Here is a 23,898-nt window from a genome sequence, read left to right as displayed (position 1 = left end):
AGAGTTCATGATGCAATAACTAAATCTTTACAGAGGAGAAGGAGCAAGTTTTTACTATATTTACTACAGGAAATTTGCAAATGTCCCTGTGCTCGGTGCATCTCAAAGACACAGAATGCATTTTATATGCATTCCATTCTAATAAGGTAAGATATCACTCAGTTTAAAATACTTCTATCCAATGTCTGGATTTATCTAATAAAAGAATAACACTATTTATACCTTGACAGCAAAGAACATCACCTCACAACAAAATCCAAGCTTTTAAAATTTAAGTCAAATGCCCAAGTTCTACCTATTAAAATAGTACAAGGGAAGTGGAGTATCAGACCATTCTGCATCAGCTGAGAATGAGATTATTAACATCAGCCAGTAACATAAACTACAAGATTTCCTCTATCCAGCTTGTATATAATCACATCAGATTCCCATGATGCAAAACCCACAAGGCTCTTAAGAATAAAAATGTTAAGCAGCTAGCATGCCAAGGGAAGCACTGCCTGACTTACCACACAATTCAATGGAGGACAGTGCAGAGAGCTTTTGAACTGGTCTGCACAACATCCTGTAAATACTTAACCCAAAGTGCCTAATTTCTAGTTTAGGCTTTCAGCCATTGCATCCTGCTATAACCTCAGATTCTGAATTAAAAGAGAGATACTCTTTTCTATGACATTTCGTTCTGTGATTTTGAGCAACGCACTCTTGCTGACATGAACAAATCAGAGCAAGAATGGCGAGAAAATGCTTAGTTGTTTCTGCTAGTACCCAGCTGTCTCTCCACATAAAATGTAAGCAATATGACTTTCCATCTCATTAAATCACTGGTCTACCAAGTTTGACACAACTGCCTGGTATAAGGCTAAAATATGAATGCATACTTTCTTTTCTACATGGGAACAAATTTTAATTAGGGCAAAATTATATCTGAAGGCAGCTATCTAACTAAAAGAGGGTACACTAGCCACATGCAAATATTGCTGAACTTCTACTGAATAGAAGTGAGAATGATAACATATCAAGTTCATGCAATTTGTATCACCATGAATAAAGCTGTGACCTAAAATTTTAATTTTTTGTCACATGTTTATCAGACTGATCTCCTTCTAACATATTTGAGATATACATTAAGAGGAAGGCTTAATTTGCTGCAGTTCATGTGGTAGGAGAAAACCAACTCTACCTTTGAGCACAGGGATGTTGAGTGAAAGGCCATATTGTTCAGAGAAGAGGATATTTTGGTGCAAGGGATATTCTGGGCTAAGAGGAATTATAAAACAAAATATTGAAGAGCCCTGAAACACATCATCAGCACTTACACCAAAAGCATGGGTGTCAATAATGATACAATTTTTTCAGTGCACTGAATCTCATCACACAGCACAGTACACAAAAAGGCAAATTTAAAGCATGTTCCAAACCAAAGACAAGCCCCAATTTACCAAGCTACCTTTTCTTTCCTTTGTTTAGATAAATAATTAGATACTGTATGTTTCTAGACATCCTAACTCTCAACATTGACACAAGTGCAAGTAGGCAACATGGACTACCTGAACTGGTGGGTTTTTACAGAAAGGATATTTTTTCAGCATGTACAGAGTAGCCAGTCTTGCAGCTCGGAAGTTGGCTCTGACGGATCGATACACGGCTTTCCGGAGGCCAATCAGGTGCTGACTAGGATGCTGTCCAGCTTTATTAAATGGGCAAGCAGCACTGACCCTGTCAAGCAAACTTGAAAAGTAAAATGTGATACAACTGTACAGTTGTCCTAAAGTATTTTTAAAAACAATACATCGGTTTTCCTATTTCATTATTTAGAAAGCTTTTTCAAATCACTCAGTAACTATGAGACTAAACCCTGAACATATCAGTGATATATTTAAGCAAAATTTCAGACAGCAGCCAGTATTCCTCAGTAAATATCCTTAATCTATTCTCATCTGAGCTGTGGCAAAACTCCTGAGCACATTTATTGTCTCTAAAATTTTCCAGAATGGTACAGTAATTGCAGACATGCCATAACATTATCTCAATCAGGATACAAAACTATTACAAGCCCACTATCAGCTTTAGAAGTTTTAATAAACAGGTATTTAACATATACCTCTTTATATCCAAATTTAATTTTTCAATAATTTTTCCAGAAAAAAAGGTGCCAACACATAGCTTTCCATACAAAACACTATATTCTTTTAGCCTTCCTCATGCAGAAAGTTTTCTAGGTGAAGAAAAATATTATTTGAGAGGTGACATAGATTTTTATCATCATGCAATGAATGATGAGTCTTGACAGGCAAACACGACATGTATACACCTTACAAGCATATTGGAAAATACATTTGGTGTCTGGCTATTCAGGTGAATATACCATTTAAAAGAAATTATGCCATTTGCCTATTAGAATATAACTCAGATTGGCTTAGCACTGTAAGAAATCACCTCATCTGGAAATAAAATGAATTGTGAACTGGGTGAACATTGAACAGGTCTGTGTAACTTTAAGCTCCAGCTGCATCTTTTCATGAACAATCTCTGGAAACAGCCTAGGTGCACTCTACTTGCTGGGACTATTTTACTAGAATCAACTCAGGAATAAACATGGTCTGGACAACATGGCAATCAGTTGTGATTGTTTGGGGAGTGGAAGCCTGTTTCTGCTCTCACCTTTCCCAGGGCAGAGTGAAGAGGAGATTTCATGTGCAGTCACTTAAAAGGGAAAAACATATAGGGTACCTGGTAAGCCTGAGATGGATTGCTGCATTGGTAACTATTTCTGTAGTCCATCTGACTAAAAAGCTGACCAAGCTGTCAGCAGACTGACACTGCCAGGAAAATATCAGTCCTACTCCATGTGCTTAGCTGGACCATACAGCACATTGACTGGGAGGGGAAATAGCTTGTGGCCTTCACTATCAAATATGAACATCAGAGCAGCCCACCCAGTGAGCAAGGCTGGAACCTATATCACTATGTTTTGCACCATTAACACAAGCAGATTCATGCCAAATATTGCCAGATATTGAATATGCTAGCTGAAATACAATATTAAATACATGCATACCATTTTAAATTATGTGTTACTAAAATGGTTTATATAACATCTCATAAATGACTTTAAAATCTGAAAAAAAAAAACTGTGTTCATTTCCATTTCTAAACATAAATTTAAAATTCTAGCCTTGCTGTATCTTTCATTAGGGAACACAGCACGTAATGCAGTACATGCCAGTCTCTAACCTTCCCCCTGCTTTTGGAAGTAACAACTGGAAGTGTTTATGTATAAATTCTCACATGAGTTTGTAGACCTGCCTGTGTGAATTGTCAGAAGAAAGCTAAAAGAAAAGGAGCACAATTCTTCTACCATAGAAAAGAGTCAAGAGATCTGCTCTATTACAGTGATGCAGACTTTTCCAACTCCTGTAGAGAACAAATATAGCGTAACTCATGCACAGCACATACTGTCAGTATTCAGCAAAACAATCTGCTTTCCTTCTGGAATGGATTGTTTCAGTACTTTTTATAAAAATATTCTTTCTTATTTGACTAATTTAAATCAGTAGAATCTATTACATGTCTTTCTGTCAGGCATGTCATATCCCTAAATTCCTATTACCTTCACAGATCACAGAATGATTGGGGTTGGAAGGGAACATGAAGATCCTCTAATTCCAAAGCCCCTGCCATGGGCAGGGACACCTTCCACCAGGCTCCTCAAAGCCCCATACATCCTGGCCCTGAACACTTCCAGGGATGGGTAAGTCACCATTTCTCTGAACAATCTGTTCCTATGTCCCACCATCCTCACAGTCAAGAATTTTTGTCCTAATATCTAATCTAAACCTTCCCTATTTCAGTTTAAAGCCATTCTCCCTTGCCCTATCACCACACACCCTTGTAAAAAGTCTCTCTTTTATCCTCTATGTATTTTAATTTGACTTACATGTTATAAAAATGTTATCAGCTTTGCATATCAGCCACAAGTAGCAAAAAGCAAAGAAAGGGAGAATTTCCCCTTTCCTACAACTCCAAACCCATTTTACTCTATAGAACAACAACATATTTCTACATTGATTTTACAAACCAAATCTTAAATTGGCTTTCAACTTCTAACAAGTTTATATAAACACATTAATAAGAATCTATTACTGCACTCCACCATGCAAGCAGTTCTCTAAAGATGCTAATATACATCCATATGTATTAAGTTCACAGAGCTTAATTCAAGTTTAAAATACAGTAAAAAGGGAGCATTTTGGAAAAGAAGTCAATTATTTTGGTGACAAGCGAGGGAATAAACACTTTCTGCTTACTGCTGCAGCCTTTCATTACATATTCTTTCAGTTCTTGTTTTATGATGTGCAAGACAATGGGCATATTTTCATTACCCTCCAGAAATTCCAGGCTGCAACCCGTGATCAGGCTTCATTTGGCTAATTTCAAATGAAGCAGTTAGACAGAAATATTGCCCTTCTGCCTCAGCAGAGCACTGCCCTACCTTTGTTACACAATTTCTGTAATTTAAGCTACCCAGGTGAGGTCTTGGCCATCTCTGCATCACAGAGCTGGTACCACGCAGACACACCTGAAATTCCAACAGAACATTAAACATTTCTAAAGTATTTACTGAAATCAGAATATCAAGTTGTCTTGATATTCTGATTGATTGATATTCATACTGGAATCAGAATATCAAGTTGTCTTTGAGAGCAGCTAATATAAGAGAAGACTGACAGGATTACAGAATCACAGAACAGTTAAAATTGGAAGGGACCACTGGAGGCCATCTAATCCAAGCTCCCTGCTCAAGTTATTAGTTCCTGATCTAATTTCTGTTCTAGTTCCTTTGCTGCAGTCAGTTTTACCAGGAGGAGAATGAAAGCAAAAGGATGTTTGACTATCTGAGTATAGCAGTCACTATCACACAGTAATAAACCACTTAACCTATAGAGAACTGACCAAAACCTCATCAGTAATAATCTACCATTTACAGAGACAGTTCAGTATCAATTAATAAGGGGAAAATAGGGTAGAATAAAGCAAAGCCATAGATATTTCAATGGATGTGTAAATTAGCCTATGAGAACAGCAATGGATGGTGTCATGGGGAGGAAACCCAGCAGTGGAGCACGAGGAACTTCAGGCCAAAACTGCAGACCTGGACTTGCCCTGTCAGAGTTTAGCTAAGTACAATCAGTCAAAGCTTGAACTCGGTACTATTTAAATAACAGCTTCAGTACCTTTCCATTCACAGTGTGGTCAACGCACAGGCCAAACTATGCTGAATTAGCAGTACCTTAAAACAGCTGCACATGTAACACTGACCAGGATGCTGTGCCTCATTGAAATCTCATTCCTTCGAGGATGTAAAATAACAAAGGAGGATACTCAGTAACTTTTCAAATTCAACCATTCCTATTGCCATGAGACTTCTTCTGAAAAAGCACTAAGATTTTGATAACCTTACTAAAGGAGAACATACTAAACTTTGTTCTGCTGAGGTTTACTGTAGAAAATTCTAGGAAAAAAAAAGGGAAAACTAGCATTTTGGATCATATTCAAAGAGGTACCCAAAGCAAAAAATTTCACACTGCCCTGTGCAGCAGCATTCTTGCATATGTTTATGCAGAAAAGGACACTCTGGACTTAGAAGTTCCTCTAGGCTAAACCAACCCAAAACTTGCACAGCACTGATTTCTTTATACTGTACAGTTGTTCTGGTGAGGATGCTGGCACAGTCGGACTTCTCCCACTCCATTCATATACCGAAGTCTTTTGAAAAGCTTGCCAAAGTTTCATGTAAAGAAGCTATTAGATCAAGCATCAGCTTAAAGACCAGTCTGGTTTTTATTAATCTGTTATCTAAGATATGTAGTAAAAGAACAAGGCAGCAGCAATTTAGACATTGACCACAAGTTCGTTTGCTTGAACTTAGGCAAAAATCCAAATGTTTTTCTCATCTGTAATTTGGACAAGCCTGAACAATAATTTGTTTTAAGAATCCATTTGTAAAGATAAGACTGCCTATTGCTCAAGTATATGCTTCTTCAGCAAAAATCCAGACCAAAACAAAAACCATATAGCTAGGCAGACTGAAGACATGCTTATGCATTCCAAAGGGAGAATGAAACATTTCTTCAGTGAAATACACTGAAGGTATCTCAGGCTACAAAATTAATCCAGAGTTTTAAGTCTAAAGTTGCACACTTGCATGTAAGAACATGTGCCTGAATGCAGACTATTTGGTCTGGCATGGATAAACATCTTGTTGCCTACAAGGGAACTTTTGATTTTTTTTTAGAAAGTTGACTGTATTTTAGGTGTTGGTGTTTTCCACCTCCTTTATCCTTAAGGGGAATTGGCACACATGGATTCATCATAGGTAGTTACAACCAAAAGCATCCATGGCAATGAGAGTGCACAGAAACAGGCCTGTTGGCTTTGGAATCACTGCACACACTGAACACTTTCTCATGTCCTTTCACACAGCAAATCAGTAAAACTTATCAAATAACTGCAAGAGCTAAATAATCAGAAACACTTTTGCATCCCTTAAGCAGAAGAGAGGCAAATTCAACAGTAAATAATTTAAGAATCTAATTGTTTCAACAGCTGTATGCAAGAAAAAAAGACTAATGTTAATTTTACTTGAGGTGGAAAATTATGTTTGATGGTTTTTGCTGATTACTGTGTTCTCACTACTTCAGACATATTTGTTAAATAAAAATAGAATGGTTTTAATGTCCTCCTGTTTTGTAAAATATGAATGGTTACTTGCAGATCAGTTTATTTACATCAATTTGGTAATGTAAGATAAGAAACTCTCTAAATGACTCTCCAAAATAATTAACTTAGTTCAAAGTCCATTTGTTCATATATTTCATTTCTAGCAAAGCAGGACATTTCAAAGGCACACATGTTTTGTGAGACTTCATTCACCTTCAGGATGTGGGGTTTTAACACTGAGTTGTTAGAATTCATACTTTTAGTATGAATGGTAATTATACTACTTCATGTAAATGAAAACCTTTAAGTATTACGTTTTTCAGTAACTCCATTTGTTGTGGGAGACAGTGCAACGACAGTTTTGGATGACAGCTGGTTTGTATGGATCTGTGTATTAAGTAAAGTGAAATACAGACTCACAGGGTAAATCCTCTAGAGATCACTTCAGTCTCTTGAATGAGTCGTAGAGCTTTCCTCACGAGATTAGTAAAGGCCCGGCTATTGGCCACTGTTTCTTCCAGCTGGATACAGTATTTTCTCAGGGACATTTGCAGCTTGGCTGTCCTCCACGTGCCCCACACTCTAAAGAGTGCATAGAGGAGCAGCACGGGTCCGCACAGCAGCCATGACGATTCCTTCCACCACGAAGGAAACATAAGCAGCGCACTTACAAGGGCCAGGAGCAGCGAGACATCCCTGCAAACAGAGACAGTACCACCAACCACGCATTACTGAGGGCAAACAGGTGGGAAAAAGTTTTCAGAATCTTTGAGATTATAACATCTTACTTTGGGGCTTTTATGTATGTCCTGAAGGGAGCTGTAAACACTGAAAACTACCCCTTGTGACAAGTATTGATGAAGATGTACATGATATTACTTGGCCGGTAAACTCTCGGGAAACCTTTCTTCAGCTTTTTTGCAGCATGAGTAGGAGAGTAACATACCACTTTGAAAGGTTAGTTTCTCTTACACGCTTACATGACTTTAAAAAAATAGAAAAGAAAATTAAAAAAACAAAAAACCTGATTACTCAGCATTATAAGCCAGGGCGTGTAGGAACTGTTAATATCTGTACTTCCAGGTTCAAGAGTACAGTAGGGAAGGGCATGTTTCTTTTGGTAGCAAATCCCTCAATTAGTGCCAGCTGTATTTTTTCTAGAGTCTGACTCATTTAACTTGGACACCAATGCACCACTAGTTTCTAACACAATTTTATAATGATGGCTTGAATAATCTTTTAAAAAATTTGGCACCTTTTGAAAATTCTTAAATAATAGATTTCCTAGTATCTCAGTTACTTCTCAAAGACTACAGAATACTTCTCAAAAGCCTAAAACCTTGTTACTTTTCTCTATAAAAATTCAACATAAATAAGTAACTGCTAGAAAATACACTGTGTTTCATGTATATTATTACACAGTTATATTATCCAATTATTCATCACTTGATGTTTCTTAACCTGACTTTTCTTTCCCAAGTGTAGCATTAAACTTTTGTCATAATTGAATTCTCTATAATTTTCAAGGTATTTCTCCAAGCTACTGTTGACCTCTGGTCTATGAAAACACAAACTTGAGGTCATCTGGAAGGTGAGTAACATTCACAAATTTTATAAGTGTACTTTATCAGCTGAAAGTTGAAGAAACTGAATAATGCTAGGACCAGAAAAATCTGGTTCAAAAGTTCTTGTTTGGCAGAGAGCATCAATATTGACACAACTTAAACAGCTGAGATGTGACTCTGTAATAATTTTGTCTACTTTTTTAGTGTATATATGAGAAAATATCCCTGGCCCATATTATGTGATTTTTTTTTTCCCTACTGATTACCACACTTCCAAGCAAGAGACTGTCAGAACAACCACTGGCATTGTTATTTCTTAAATACAGGTGGTAGCTGTTCAGATACTGCTGCCCCCCACACAACATATTTTATAAAGACCACACCAAAATAAACACTTTTTACTTTAGTCTTCACACTCATGTCTTATTATTGAAATCACCTCTATATAGCTTCAGAAATTAATGAATTAATCAACTATGTTAGTTCCTCCTTATAGAATGTATTAGGGAGTATTCACTCATGTTCATGTAGTTATCTCAGATTAAAAGTCACTCTTTCAATAAAATGCCCAAAGGAAAAAAACATGCTTATACAAAAATCTGGGGACTAGTAGAATAAAGACCCAAGAACAAGAGAAAAAATATAGTTACTTTAATGTTGCATTTTATATCAAGAATGCAAAATATATTTTTTGCTTGTTTCACAGTGACTATAATTGTAGATAACCTCAATACAATACCAAATATTAGGAGTTGCTAGGGAGCGTAGCGTTGGAAGCTGTCTGTTTTCCTGTTGCTTACACTGCCCTGCAGACAGGATACTGGGGTCAAGGAATTCAATCAGTTCCACATCCTCCTGCAGCAGAACTTCCTGTTGTAGGATGGTACGGAGCGTGTCAAATCGGAATCCAACATCCTTACCACATACAAATGGGCAGGAGAAAAAACAGGCATTAGTAAAGAATATGCAAATTCTTAAAATTAAGTTAGCAGAACAAGGAAAACACCCACACACCCTACACTTTACTGACAACAATCTGTTCCCAGAGCAGAGAAATGTTTCAGACACATCACAAGTAGCTACTTTTTTAAAAAACTTGTTTAACTTTTAAAGCTCACACACTACCTAACAGTTCAGGCTCACAGGATGCATCACACTGACTTTGTGATCTGACCCAGATAGTAACAATAACTGGAAACATGCCATAGAGTATGCCAATATATTTGCATAGGAATAAGAGAGGTACTGAATCTATTAGAAGATCATTAAAAAACCAGAAAATACTTTTTTAAAAATGTCATGTCATCATTTATATCATTAACAAACAAACAAAACTTGGAGAGAAAGAGAGATACTGCTGTTTAGTCAACAAAAAGTCACTTGTGGACACTTAATAACAGCAGCGTCAGCCCCAAGCCAAGGCAGTGGAGTACCCTCCTGTAGGAGTCTGTACCTTTCCAAAGGGAACTCCATCCAAACATGAAACAGCATGGGGCTCCAAGACCTCCCACCTGCTAAACCTCAGGCAAACTTTAAGGAGTTATTTAGTTGCAAATTTTATGCCATAAGCATTTGCTACTTTCCCCCCAACTATAGCTCTTCAAGACAAATGCACAGCTCATGAAGACAAATACAATCATCAGAGAAGCCCCCTGAAATTTTCATTTCCATATGGTACCAAACCATAAGTACTTCAAGGTAAGAATGTCATAACAAAACCCAACAAGCACTGAACATGTGCATCCCTGCATCTAGCTAATTACAGGAGAGAAAAAAGAATATTTCTGAAAAGTCTCTAATAGAAGCTTTTAACATAAGTGTGACATTTCACAGTATAAAATCTGTTTCATTCTGTCACTGACAGAATGAGAATGAGATTCTTTATAAGAAACCATAAGATAGCTAGTTTAGAAATTTAATTCCATGCACAGATGTCACCTCAGATAACTTTCATTCTACTTTTCATGGAAAACATTTGTTTCAGGACTGTGTGCAAGAGGAAACTCTGCCCTCCTCCGACGCATCCTGTGTCATTTCAATACTCTACTGGAGTATGCAGCAGAACAAACATGTTTTTCATGTTCTTTGGTTATGCCTCCATCTCAAGAAAGTAAGGCTAAAAATTGCTATTAAGATAATACCCTCAATTCATAGGGGATGAGGGAGGAAGAAAAAAGTCAATCAAAGATCACTAATGAGAGATTTTCACAGGAAATTATGTCCTCCTGAGATAAAGGAGAACTGAGATACAGCAGAACACCATGAGAAATGGAAAATTCTAACTTCACATGTTGCTCAGCATTTTCTTTTGAAGCTCCATTTGAAGCCATCATCCCTACATCGTGGTAGAAAAAAATAAATCAAAATTCTAGATTCTGGAACAGTCTGAAGTGACATTTGCAAGCCATACTAGGAGCATGAAGGAGTTGGGTACAAGTTAAAGCTGATCGGAGACAAGCCCAGACTGGAAAGTGGTGCCGCAGAGGAAGAGCAAAGAAAGTTCGCTTTGCCTTTCCCAAAAGCAGAAGCCCTGTAGAGGGCAGTGTAGAAACAGAGGCCAGGACCGGTCCAGGGGCAGTACAGCTGCACTGTGGTGGTGCTGTGCCTGAGCTAACAAGCTGCAACAGAGGGTGAAGCAATACACAGCTGAAGCCCTAGAACCTTCTGTCTTAGGTAGTCTCTAAAAGGCACTAGGCTGCAACATATGGACTTTCTCAGTCAGCATTTCCTCACTGCCTTCCACCAAAGGGGTACCTACACTGCAATTAAACTCATTTCAGCTTTCAATAATTTCTTAAATTTATTACATATTTTATTATCTTCCACATTTTGAACATCTTTAACCTGGCTATTGATACTGTTCCTGTCCTTTTGTGCCCAATTTGGCCCAATAACTGAAAACCAGAATTAGTATCATCTAAAGAATAAATAATATGCTTAGAGCCAAAATCAACAATACAGACCAAAGATGATGTTCAGAGGATGAGATACAGAGGAGAGGAAGACCTGTGGATTAAAAAAAGGAAATGGAAAAATAAAAAAAGTAATCACTTACCAGTCGGTGAAGTATGTCATCATTTTTCTTGTACTGTGGAAAAGGAAACCAGCTTCTAAAAAACTCAACTAGTTTTGACAGGATGCCTTGCTGAAAGGAACAGAAATTACTCCAATTAACAAAATAACCAAAAACCAAAGCCAAAGTTAAATAAATAACAGCAGAGAAATCCTTTATTTCTGCATTTGATTTTCTTGTTAACTCAGACCCAAGTACCTGTAAGGAAGTTTGACTTACTGTGTCTGGCCTAACTTCAGAGTACACTAAGAGAACATCTGCTTCCCGTCAGTTTGCTTGTGAACAGGAGAACAAAATAAAACCTTCAGTAACCCCACCTATTTGGAGCATAATGGATTGTTATGTTGTTCTGTTAAAAATAACTACAGCTAAGACTAGATTGATCTCAAGTTGGCAGCTACTGCATTGACATGAAAGACTTTCTCTTTCCTGGGGGATAAAAACCCAAAGGTTAAATGACTGACAGGCTGAAGAGAAGTGAAAGACCAGAACACGGACAACCTCTCCTTGGCAGCTCACTGCAGCCTGAGCACAACTCCAGAGGAGTTGTAAACAGAGACAAGGAGAGTGATGGTAAGAGGAGGAAATGCCCCAAAAACTCCCTGTCCACACCAGTGTGTGCCACCAGGTACTTTATCTCTATGCTGCTTCACACGCAACCTAAATCCACACTTTTGTCTGAGCTGTAAGCATAACTTCAGATGCCACTAACAGAGGGACTCCCTCTCAGTCATCATACATTGTACTCATCTAAAACAAGATGCATGACAGATTATAACTGAATAGATGCATGGTTTTGCTTAAGTCTGCAGCCATTCAATGAACAAAAAAGCACAGCTCTTGACACACCATTCTATCTACTTTCCTCAGACTGAACTGACAGGAAGTATTTTTCAAAATATTTAGTTATATATATTTCATGAATTCTGAGGCCCTGTCTCAGTCTTCAGACTGCTGACATGTAATACAATCAAATAAAACGTATGTCAAAAAATGTAATTGTGAAGTGCTTACATTTTGTGGCAAACTGTTTCAAAATAATAAAACCCCATAGAGATTCTAATAGTTCAATGTATAAAAGGTGATAACTTCTGTTTCTCCCTCTTGTTTGGGTGTTTTTTCCATTTTTAATTTCCCTCTTGTTTGCATTTTTCTTGGTTTCCCCCCCAGCTACAAGTGGGAAATAGAAGAACAAACCCAAAGCAACAGGAGCTCTGAATTTTGTAATTAACCTGTTATCAGCCTGGCAGCCTTCTGAAAGGCAGTGTGGCCAGCCTGGTGCAGCAAGCCAGGGCAGAACAGCCTTAACATCAGAAACTGCCACCCTAAAGCCTTTATGCTTCAACAATTCTTGAAATAACTTATTTTGTTGCCCATTTAAGTAATCTAACTCAAGCGTTTCTTTACAAATGTCTCATCTTTCTGTGTACAGTTAGATTTTGAGATCTATGCCACAAGGAAGTGTTTTTAGATCAGTGAAGAGGCAAACTAGTAACAGGGATTTCATAATGATAGCTCTTACCGAAACACTGACATCATTGTGGCTTAATAAGAGGAGCTATCCCAACAATTCACACTTAAGACTATGGAATAAATTCAAGTGATTGCATTTTCATGCTGCTCAAGGGCAATGACATAAGTCAGAAGAATGTCACTAACTGCAGCACAAGATCATCCTTCAAGTTTTTTGCAGAGTAGTGCAAAAGGAAATAGTATTTTCTAATTACAATTTGTAGAGAACTGAAATTAAATGAACAAAGGTCTTGCTCTGCATTTGAATTTCAGACAGGTATTTCACTGAAAAGTACTTTTGGAAAGTACATTGAAAGCAGGGTATGGAAAGAGTAATCCATTTAAGAATATGCCTCTTGAATCCTATAATTTTCAACTGCTTAGCCTTTTTAAGTCTTTGGATTTTTGCAATGAACATTTAAAGCTATACCAAGGATAGTTTTAGGCTGCTACAACTAAACTAGACTGTGAAATTACTGAAAAATAACCTAGTGTGCTATGTAAGCAATCTTTTAGTTTATTCTCCATAGTTTAGTTTAAAAATATAGATCTGATCTTGCATAAACATTCAACAGGCAAGTCAGTGCTTGAGAATACATAACAAGACAATCCACTGTCTGTCTGTGACCCAATAGAGTACAGCAACACATTGAATTATTCACATCCTTGGAATAATGTCTCACAGTTTGCATTCCCATTGGGAGTGTTACTGACAAGCAAAACTACCTTCACCAACACACAAGTCAGGTCATGTTGCCAATGCTTCCAGAGTATTCTTACAGCTTTAGAACAACACTCAGTCAAACTATCTGTAAACTAAACCACAAAGATGCATAACTCCTAACATTTTAAAATTATTAGCATATTACATGCACATTTTAGGTAAATTAATTTGAATCTAAAAAATAATTCTATGGAGTATTTCTCTTTTATAGAGAAATTTTTCAGAAGAAGATAATGCTACACACTGAATACCTTGCATCAAGTGGGTGGGAAGCCCTAGGCAAAGGCAAAGGACTGGTCCCTCTGCCATCCCACATCAGGTCACCTGCAGAGCTACTCAGGGCTAGCCTCAACGCAATTCTCAGAAGCTGCCTCAAACACCAGTTCCGTTCTAATGACAAAATATCATTGTATGTAAGGTGGGACAAGTTGTGACAGTATAATCAATTTAAACATTCAGATATGCACAGCAGTCAAGGAAAATGGATGAGAAAGGAAAGATGTAAATGGGAAGTGATAAATTCTGTAACTATCAAGTAGAATTACCCAAATGTGATTTAATTCCAGAAAACAAGTCTAGGAGCTCCTATTAGCATTGCTTTTGAGTATCAAGTGATCATGAGACCAGGACTATAGCTGTAACTTTCTCCAGAGACTGGCACAGCCAGGAACACTGCACCTACAATTACTATGCTAAATCACATCTCCATAATCCTTCAGATGGGATCTGGGCATTTCATCAGCCCCTAGAACATAACCTTAAAACACCCTTACAGCTTTTTAACTCAAAGTTCATTTAGACCATATTCCAATTAGAAAAAAAAAAGCCAAAAAAGCCACCACCAGAACGACATGTTTTGAGAAGTATTTAAGATGCGCTTCAAATTCAACTGGTGCCTCTGTGTTTCCTTAGGTGAGAACCACGCACTCTATTTGGCAGGACAGCAAGACAGAATATAAGTATTTGTATCAGTCACTAGGAACCTCTTTTTCTTCTCAGATTTGTTTTTTCCGTCTCTGAAGATCCCAAAGCAGACCTCTGCCATACCAAATTCTTTCTGTGTGTCACCTGCTTTCAGCTGCACAGGGTTCCCCACTTGACTGAACACAAGAGGAGGAAACAATCTCAACTCAAAGCAATACTCCAGCTTTTACATTTTTATTTTAAGAAAGTGTTTAAGGCATTTGGAAACTTGCTTTTCAGAACAGAAGGAAAGTGATATACACATACTGGGAATCACTCAGTGTGGAACAGCATCTGCTCCCTGTAATCATAGTTATATCAAGCCTCAAGGAAGATAATTTTGTATTAGGACTGTGGGTAGGTACATATCCAGAAGTCAGAAATAATTTATTTTCCAGACATTTTATCATTTAAGTAGACTAGGCCAGTAAAGGCCACGGGAAGGGAAATGGTAACAGTCTCATGCAAAAATGAGGAAACGACTGGATAGGAATACAAATTATTTGTCTGTATCTCATAAAAAAGTTGCAACAAAGCCTCAGATCATCCTAAATCCAGTCTACTTTTCTAAATGTGTGGCCAGCTGCCTCATTTTCTTCCCTATTGAGACACCCTACCAAAATAGTACACAAAAATCAAATGACAAAACCAGACTTTCGAACATCAGACTACAAAAGAAAAATGTTAACTCTTTCCAACGGGTACTGGAATTGCAGCAGGAAGAACCTCTGACAATTTATCACTAAAAATCACACACAGGTTTCTTCCTCATTTCCACTATGTATCTTTGTCTAGACAGAGATGAGACAATGTGAGCATCACCTAGTGTTTGTAAGAAATGGACAGCCCGTTTTCGCACACCCACTCCCTTCAAGCTGCAAGGCAAACCACGAAGAATTACTTCTTCATCTGACACAATACTGGAGGAATTGCTGCCAACACAATAAAATTAAGTGTAAAATGCTTGAGGGGAAGGGAGGGGAAAAAACCAGAATACCTGAGGTTTTTAAAAGCAGTATATCTTAATACTTTTGATGTTCTTAACCCCACAGAACTTTTGTATAAAATTCAGTGGAAATTATATACACAAACACAATATCATACTGATTATTTTGCAGAACTATGCAAAATAATGTAGCTAACAATCCATGCATTACTTCATAATAACCAACAGTGTCAAACAATGAAATGTCATCCTATTTTTTAATTAACAGTGTTAAATGAAATTAAATTAAATGTCAACAATAAATATATAAATAAACAAAGTCCTCCTATGCCAAGTCATAATAGGTATCTTCAGTGTAAACATACCACAAAAGAAACATTAGCTGTAAAGACAAAACATATTTTCAAGTGGTTTCTTGAGGGTAATGGTGAGTGCCAGCTGACAATTCTGAAAAGAAAAAGTGGTAGACGTAATATTTCCATGAATACCTCAAAATAAAGAAAATCGTGAGCTAAATCCTGATTTAAATTCAGCCTTGCTTTGTGATCAGGGATAGAGGGAATTATTATTAGAAATATAATAGCTATCCACATCAACTACCTCATTCAGGTTGGTTAGAGCATTTCTACTTCCCAGAAATCCTCTTTCTTAATATGTTTTATCACAGACAAAGCTATACTTAGCAACTGAATGCCTGGGAAGGGCTGGAAGCTGTAAATATTCTGTTCTAGAAAATTACAGGTTCTATTCCCAGAATGTCATGCTAAGCTAACATAATAAGATCCACTACATAAAGTAATTTTCAACACTCAAAAAATTATTTATCAAAGCTTCTTGCTTCCCTAGCTTATGTAAGTGCAAAGAAATACTCCAAACTATACTGATTAACCACAACTTCAAGATATGATAACGGGCTGAGGTTCATTGTCTGGGGGTTTTTGCCTTTGTGGTTTCAAATACAGGAAGTGATTTCTCTCTGTTCCGATTTCTCCTATTTGTGAAGCAATGCAATTCTCTTGTGAAAAGATTAATACTCAGCACCAGGAGAGTGCTCACCTTCTGGGCAGCACGCACAGTCTGCTCCCTTTGGCTTTCTGCTGCTGCACATTGCTCTGCCTTCTGTGACACCGAGGAACATACTTCAAAATCTGTGTGTCCCAAATCCTGCAGATATTGGTACAGTGGGGAATTCTGGAAAGAGAGTTATAAAAAGAAAAAGGAGAAAAAACCCCAATGTTAAAAATCATTCCGTGTTTCCCACAAAACACCACTGTGAATTCAGTAACCACACAGTGAGCAATGAATGGATTGAGAAATGGTAAAAAAATAAATCAGAAAATTAGAAAAAGGCTTCTGCTCTCTCTAAAGATGGTACTAGTACTCTGGCTTAGAAAAAAACCCCACAACACACAAACAAAAACTAACTAAATTTTTTTAAATTGCTAGCAAAACAAATTATTTACAAACAGTCCTTAATAAAACAGAAAAAGTGTGGAATTCTGATCATCCGAGAATAGTGATATTTAGAATGATTAGATATTTATCTATACAGATCTATGAAATATCTTCTTGTCATCTGCACCGCGAATCTCAATTTACTTAACTCTTAGTTTTCAGTTTACAGCTACAGATACGGCAGTATCTAGGACACATTTGATGAAAACAATACCTAGGATAACTCCAGTTCTACTCAGGACATGTAAAGAGATTTCATTTTTAAGAGAAATTCTCAGCAATCCATCTGATACAGCCCAGTTAGACAGGGATTAATTCTGACCTCTGAAAAATTTTATTAACGAGACTAGCCAACTGCACAGAAAGAACACCAACATCTTAATTTAACATACTATCAACCAAAATACTGTATATAAAAAGTTAAAGCCTTACAGTAAATGATGCACAGTTGTGGAGGCCTGCAGAAATAACCACCTACAGAACACCTATCATTAATTGTTACACCAACTATCATTAACTTGCTGGTGCAAGTTGTGAAGGGGCCCACCTAACTCTGACTATGTAGCAACACAGCCAAATCTCAAATGACTACCATGAAATAAAACTTGGAAGCCATCATTCATACCAGCTGAACAAATTAACTTGTTAGCTTTAGGAATTTTGCTAACCCTATCAATGGAGTGCTATTTTAATCCCTCTTATCTATTTAAGGCATGCAAAATCATATTTGTGTTTATTCTGTTGCAGTTACAACAGATTCAGCACCCAGTCATTACATGAAACTTAAATATTCATACCAACTCACAGGTACAGATAATCATACTCACCCACAATAACAATGATTGTGCAAAACACTAGGATAGGTTAATGACTCATTTCCTTGTGAGAATGTTTCCAGTGTGATAACACAATCCGATGTTTTCTCCAAGTACCCCTCTTCCATGGCTGAGTACTTTTTCAAAATGCATACAACTTTAATTAAACTGTGCTGTTCTGGACCAGCTGTTTCTCTCTATGTAGAACACACTATTTTACCAGAATTCCTTCATTAAAATGGAAGAGAAAATGTAATAGACTAGAATATTTGTTCTATTTAAGACCCTGTGAAATTCACTTAATAACTTCAGGACAAAACTGAGAATATGCACAGATATGCATAAACTTGTCTTCTTAAAATGGCTTTCATACAGAGCCAGGCTGTGCACTGCCAACACACCTGGAACAACCTGAACACTTCCACACAAGGACTTTTAGGGTAGCATGGAATTTTCCCCATTTAGATGAAGACACAGACAGAGCAGTGGGTGAACAGAGAATGTTTCCTTCAAAAATCATAGTTACAAGGCTCACTCCAGGCAGAACTTCAAGGAAATCATATCTAGGCTCTTGGCAAACCTGACCGTCATCTTGACCATACTTGCATGAGCAAGGCCAAACATACAACACATGCCTGTTCTTGACTTTGTTGGCACTCACCACCATACAGATAGCTGGCAAAATAACCCAAAAATACCAAGGAGTTTTTCTACTATTATCTCAGGATGGACCTTTCTTTGGGGTCCATTATGAGATAATTTTTTAAAAGTTGATCAAGAAAACTGGTCTATTGCTGTTTAGATTAGTTCCACTTCCTCACAAAAACTGATGAAGGAAGGCAGAATGAGAGATAGAGACAGACAGAGACTACCCACTGAAAACGGAATTATCTAAAATCTGGAAAGCTATCACTAGTAAGTGCAATATGGCATAGATGTAAGAATGCCCAATTCTTCTGGTTGCCTAGCGACATCACAACCTTCCATCTAACTGTAATTAGTAGATTTTCTACTCTACAGAAACAGTAAAAAATACACTGCCTCTCCAAATGTTAATGAAATTTCAGCCCCTAACTAGGAAGAATAATTTTATTTGTTCTTGTAATTAAGGTAGAATATAGGCACCTTACTAGTTTTACATCAATTCCCTTCTGACTAACTCTTATAAGGCTATTACATGGTCTTGTAATGGGTAAATTTACACTTTTTTATCCCTGTTCAGAACTGGAAATCAGTTTTCCGACTATTAGCTTAGGAAATAAAAATTAATTAAAATTTAATGTGAATGTTATTATTTTATTTAGATAATGGGTCATGTATTTCAGTTTCTCAGAAAGTACACAGGCTACAAAATCTTCCTCTAGCAGATTTCTCTGGCTCCACATGCTTTGTCTATTCTATTCTTTCTAAAATATTATTAGCCAAACTTACTCGCATATTGAAATAATCCTGTATTTTTATAAACTTCAATGACCAAGAACTATGCTGTGACTAAAATTCCTTATGTAAGTAAAACCACCATTGTTCTCTTTTCTGAATCCATTAGAAGCATGCAAGATGTGGGTAAAGAAAGCAATGAGTAAGAACTGGGTTGAGGTCCTCCTGAAATTAGATTATTAGGAATCTTAACAAACTAATCACAAAAATTTTCCATTAAGAGTGAGGTCTCTTGAATAGCACAGGCAGCTTCACATTTTACATAGAAAACTCTGAAGATCCACAGATGGCATACATACATTAGTCTATGCTAACATAAACCCACACTATTTATTTATTTATTGTATTTCATCTCCTACTGCCTAACAAGCCTGTCACTTGCAAAGCTGTGTGGTCTGTATAACTCATGGTTGCCTATAATCAAAAGAGGAAAAAATGGAGGATGTCCACCAATCTATAGATAATATCTCCCATGACATGTAAGTAATGTCCAGAAAATACATTAATGAAATCTTTAAAAGTTGAAGGGTAGATTTTACATGAGGACATTCATACAGAATTTCCAATATTATCATGGAATTAGGAAACTATTAATTATGCTACTATACAATTGCAATGTGATACCATTAAAATATCCTATTTTGCATACTGTGTTTCAGTACAAGATACAGAAGTACTACACTTAATGCTTACAAAGCATGTTTCATCCTCACAAAGCTCTAAAAGCAATAACTAAATGTCATAATGCGTCTTATGTATCACAAATTATAGCTCTAAGTTTTTTAGCTTAGATCCTTACCCAAACCTCTCACTCCTAAAAGCCTTCTTTCCCATAAAAAAGATTACAGAGCTGCACATATTCTTGAACATGCATTTCTAACTGTGAGAAAAGTTCCTTGGTTTCAACTCATGCTGTTGTTCATCAGCACTGTCAGCTCAGCTGCTTTCACCTGCAAATATCATGATAATATTAAAAAAATATACTTCTTGGCTGGGGAAAATAGGAGGCCTCTGCCTTGTTTCCTCCCAACATTTTTGCCCTTTTTACAACAGTCCAACATTAAAAAGGAAAAGGAAAAAAAAGCACAACAGCTTTTACATTTTGCATGTGATATAAATGCTTCACTTCTATTTAAAAAAAATTCAGGATACACCAGGAAGTTTATCCTTGCAAGCAGTAATAGTTGGTAATAATAATAAAAAAAAAATAGATTTGTGAAAAAGCTTTTACATTAGAATGTAAAATAAAGGGCCAGCAAGTTTGTTTCAGTGGATGGCACAAAGAGGGAATTTAAAATACAAAATCTCATCTTTCTATTAATACAGCATATTCTAGAGGAATCTATTCCAAGTATTTTTGAATTTTTACTTTCAACCACTCTCAACTTAGATAATAACTAGAATCATTAGTATTACTCCTGTTTGACAGTCATGTTTGTTTGTTTATTTCTAGTTGTCTCTGGCAGAATGCTAATGAATAATGTAAAAAGTGGAGAGGAAATTTAAAAAATAATTAAGCTCATTATTATGTTACCATCATACTAGCAGTTACTGAACTCATAGGAAATATTATCTAAAGTAAGTGATACCAAAACAACATTTTTCAGCAATATGCTGCATTTATTTCTAAAGTTTCCTCCAAGTTGCTGCTGCTTCTTATAAGTCACTTTCTGAGACACAGGAGATAGGATATGGCCAGCGCATTTTAAAAAATTATGTTAATTGTCCAAAATGAGCGCTGGAAATGAAACAGTTCCAGAACAGACAGATGACTAAAAGCCACTCTGCTTTGGTGTACTTTGTACAGATTATACATGAAAGACCTTGTTAACAAGTGAAGCAAGATAGTCAGAAACAGCTGGTGTACTGAGTAGGAACATGGTTTTTGAAAGTTTGAAGAATCAGAGTTTTCTATAGACTCAACAGAAACCAACAAAAAAACCACTTATCTTTTTATGACTTTTCTAATTTGCTATAGTAATACTGCAAAGTCATTCAATTGTAATCATTTACAGTACAGTATAGGTTTATCTAAGCTCCAGGTAACAGAATCAAGAAACAAAATCCGTTCCTCCTCATTCACAACTCCATGAGCATATTTATTTTAGATCCATACTGCTAAAAATTATTTCACTCACAAACACATGTTTAATTACTATTCTCCTTTCTTCATTGCTGAAACTGGTTGAGACTCATTCTAAACCCAAGATATATTTTGCAGGATTAAAGAACAGTCCACTGTGGGTCTTTACCACTTCCCCAATGCTTATTTTAATAGAGCACTGACCTGGATTAAGAAAAAACATAATCTAAACTAAGCATTGTGTTTGCAGTTATAAGACAGTAAAAATAAAAAAAATTATCAAAATCAAGACAAACACTAAAATATAATCAAACATAACATTGCCTACTACTATGTGATGGAAAGGCTGTATTAATAGAGAATTCCCTAGCCTCAAAAAATAGTTTGCTTTTGATAGATAAATACTTAAATACTTACATCTATTACAGCCTTGCAAGCACAGATACCACACTTAAATATTTGAGGCATTTTGTGCATATTCTGATAAAAACATTTGCATGCACATATTAGAGAGTAAGACACTGTTAGCTTTCGTAGCCTTGTTACAATAGCAGCTGAAAATGAAAACCACACCCAATTATTTTTGCTGATGCATCATGAAGTAAATGACTCAGGATTTCTACAATAGACAGGGGCTTTCTGCACCTGTGTTCTTTACTATGACACAATTTGCCACTTAGTAGCCAATTAAACAGATAGTATTAGAAGTAGTATTTAATAACATTAGACAAAATAAGAGGCTTAAAGATAGCCTCTTAAAATATGAATGTTGTTCAAAGCTGAGGTTTCCAGTATCTCAAAAACGCTGTGGGAGCTTAAGCCACCTCCAAAATAACTACAATTATGAACTATCAGTTTAAAACCCCAAAAGATTAAACATTTCTACCAGAATGACAGCAAAGGCTAAGGTATGCTGAACAGGTGGCTAAACTCAGAGCAAATTACTAGCATTTAAATCTTCCCCTCTCTCAAAACAAAGCTGGAAAAGTTGAGCTAACACTCACAGACAGTGCGATCTTTGTCTCCTGGAAGAGTGTATTCCATTTTTCTCTTTGGTACTGCTCCCATGCACCTGACAGAATCTCGCCCACCTCCCCGTTTCTTTCTGCTTGTTCCTCCAGGATGATCCGAGATGAGGATGAGAAGAAGCTGTCAGTGTAACTGCACCTGCGTCCCTGCACAGGGGCATTTTCCTCACAGCATCAGTGGATGCAGTTCGAAACTTCCCAGGATCATGCGATTTCTCCTGACTAATGTGGCTTTCTAACTGGGAGGAGGGAGACAAAGATGACAGATTGCTAAAGGCTTTTAAAAAGATGATGCTTGAAAGAATTATTGCACATTGATCATATTCAGCCATTAATAAGACTTTCCAAGCAACGGTATTTAAATGCCTTGGTCATACTCTCCTGGCTGGTAACCACCTCCTCCTGAGCACCGACTGACAAAGAGCCAGGCGCTGCTGACACGGCTTGTATTAGACAATGACTGCAAGGCAGCCAAAGAGGCATTTAGATTCCCTATTCTGCTTTCATGCCACAGCAGCACAGACCTTGGTTTCTCCAGCACTACTGTATCATCTGCTTTATAAGTAGGCTCTGAGAATTGCTTTAAAGCCATTAATCTATTACTGTTCCCCGATACTTTTTCTTGGTCAGTGGCAGGACTCGGCAGGGGGGTGGCACGGGACTGGGTCAGGGGAAATTTGAGTTGGTAATCAGGAGAGAATTTTTCACCCTGGGGGTGGCTGAGTACTGGAGCAGACTCTTCAGAAAGGTGGCCAAGGCATCAGGCCTGTCTGAGTTCAGGAAGCATTTGGAAAATGTTTTCAGGACTGTGATGTGGTTATCAGGGTGTCCTGCATGGGGCCTGGAATTAGGCTCGATGACCCAGCTGCGTCCCTTCTAAGTCAGTATATTCTGTGATTCTATGATGTGTACCTATTTTGCATGGACTCATGTGTCCTCAAGGGTTTGGGAAGTTTAACAGCCTGTGTATATATCTCTATCACTGTATCTCTGGCATGGGAATGCTCTTTCCTTTGCAGGTGTACAGCAGGTGGCTGCACATTACTGCCATTGTGGAAAAGCATTAGAAAAAGATATTACACACTAGACAAAGCACTGAAATTCACTGAGAGCTCTGCACTGTTTACCCATTCAAAAGTGGACCTGCAAATGCGGGTGAAAAGCTGAGCAGGTCCTTTCTGACAGAGGTGAAAAATACTGGGAAAACTGCAAGTAAAAGCTGTAAACGTTACTTTCTCTGAAGGACAAGGTAACAAGCCAGCTGGCTCTGCACCTGGAGTTTTGGGTGGGAAGTCACTCATCATGCAAGTTATCAGACTAGGGTGATGATACAGCAAGGCTGGTTTGCTTTACAGCAGTCACTAACTCACATATTTACTCCTTCATTTACATTAAAAACTCAGTTACTTAAACTAATGCATCTGACTGGTAAACTAGTGAAATATTTCTGATACATTTTTGAAACCTCTTTAAAACATTAGCTCCAAATAATCAACTTATCTACTACAGATAATATCAATTCTTACTCCTAATGGCAATGTACTTTCATCTTAAAATTTTCTATTATGGCAATA

The 23,898-nt window shown here is 37.1% G+C and overlaps 1 protein-coding gene across 4 annotated transcripts in view; it reads right to left on the bottom strand.

The window, feature by feature from the left end:
• The window catches only part of VEZT (vezatin, adherens junctions transmembrane protein), a 59,544-nt gene that overhangs the window by 27,701 nt on the left and 7,945 nt on the right, over positions 1-23,898 (bottom strand). For 2 of the 4 annotated variants that reach the window (XM_021527969.3, XM_021527971.3), the window contains exons 2-6: positions 16,563-16,697; positions 11,344-11,433; positions 9,028-9,203; positions 7,144-7,419; positions 1,582-1,731 (exon numbers count right to left, since the gene is read on the bottom strand). In XM_021527969.3, the coding sequence (XP_021383644.2) occupies positions 1,582-1,731; positions 7,144-7,419; positions 9,028-9,203; positions 11,344-11,433; positions 16,563-16,697 (827 nt within the window). The remainder of the gene's footprint in view (positions 1-1,581; positions 1,732-7,143; positions 7,420-9,027; positions 9,204-11,343; positions 11,434-16,562; positions 16,698-23,898) is intronic. The other 2 variants (XM_021527970.3, XM_021527973.3) reach the window with 1 other exon arrangement.

This window comes from Lonchura striata, chromosome 5 (genome assembly GCF_046129695.1).
Source record: "Lonchura striata isolate bLonStr1 chromosome 5, bLonStr1.mat, whole genome shotgun sequence".
NCBI lineage: Eukaryota > Metazoa > Chordata > Aves > Passeriformes > Estrildidae > Lonchura > Lonchura striata.
The sequence above is the reverse complement of the archived record's forward strand: the minus strand, read 5'-3'. Positions and strand labels throughout refer to the sequence as shown.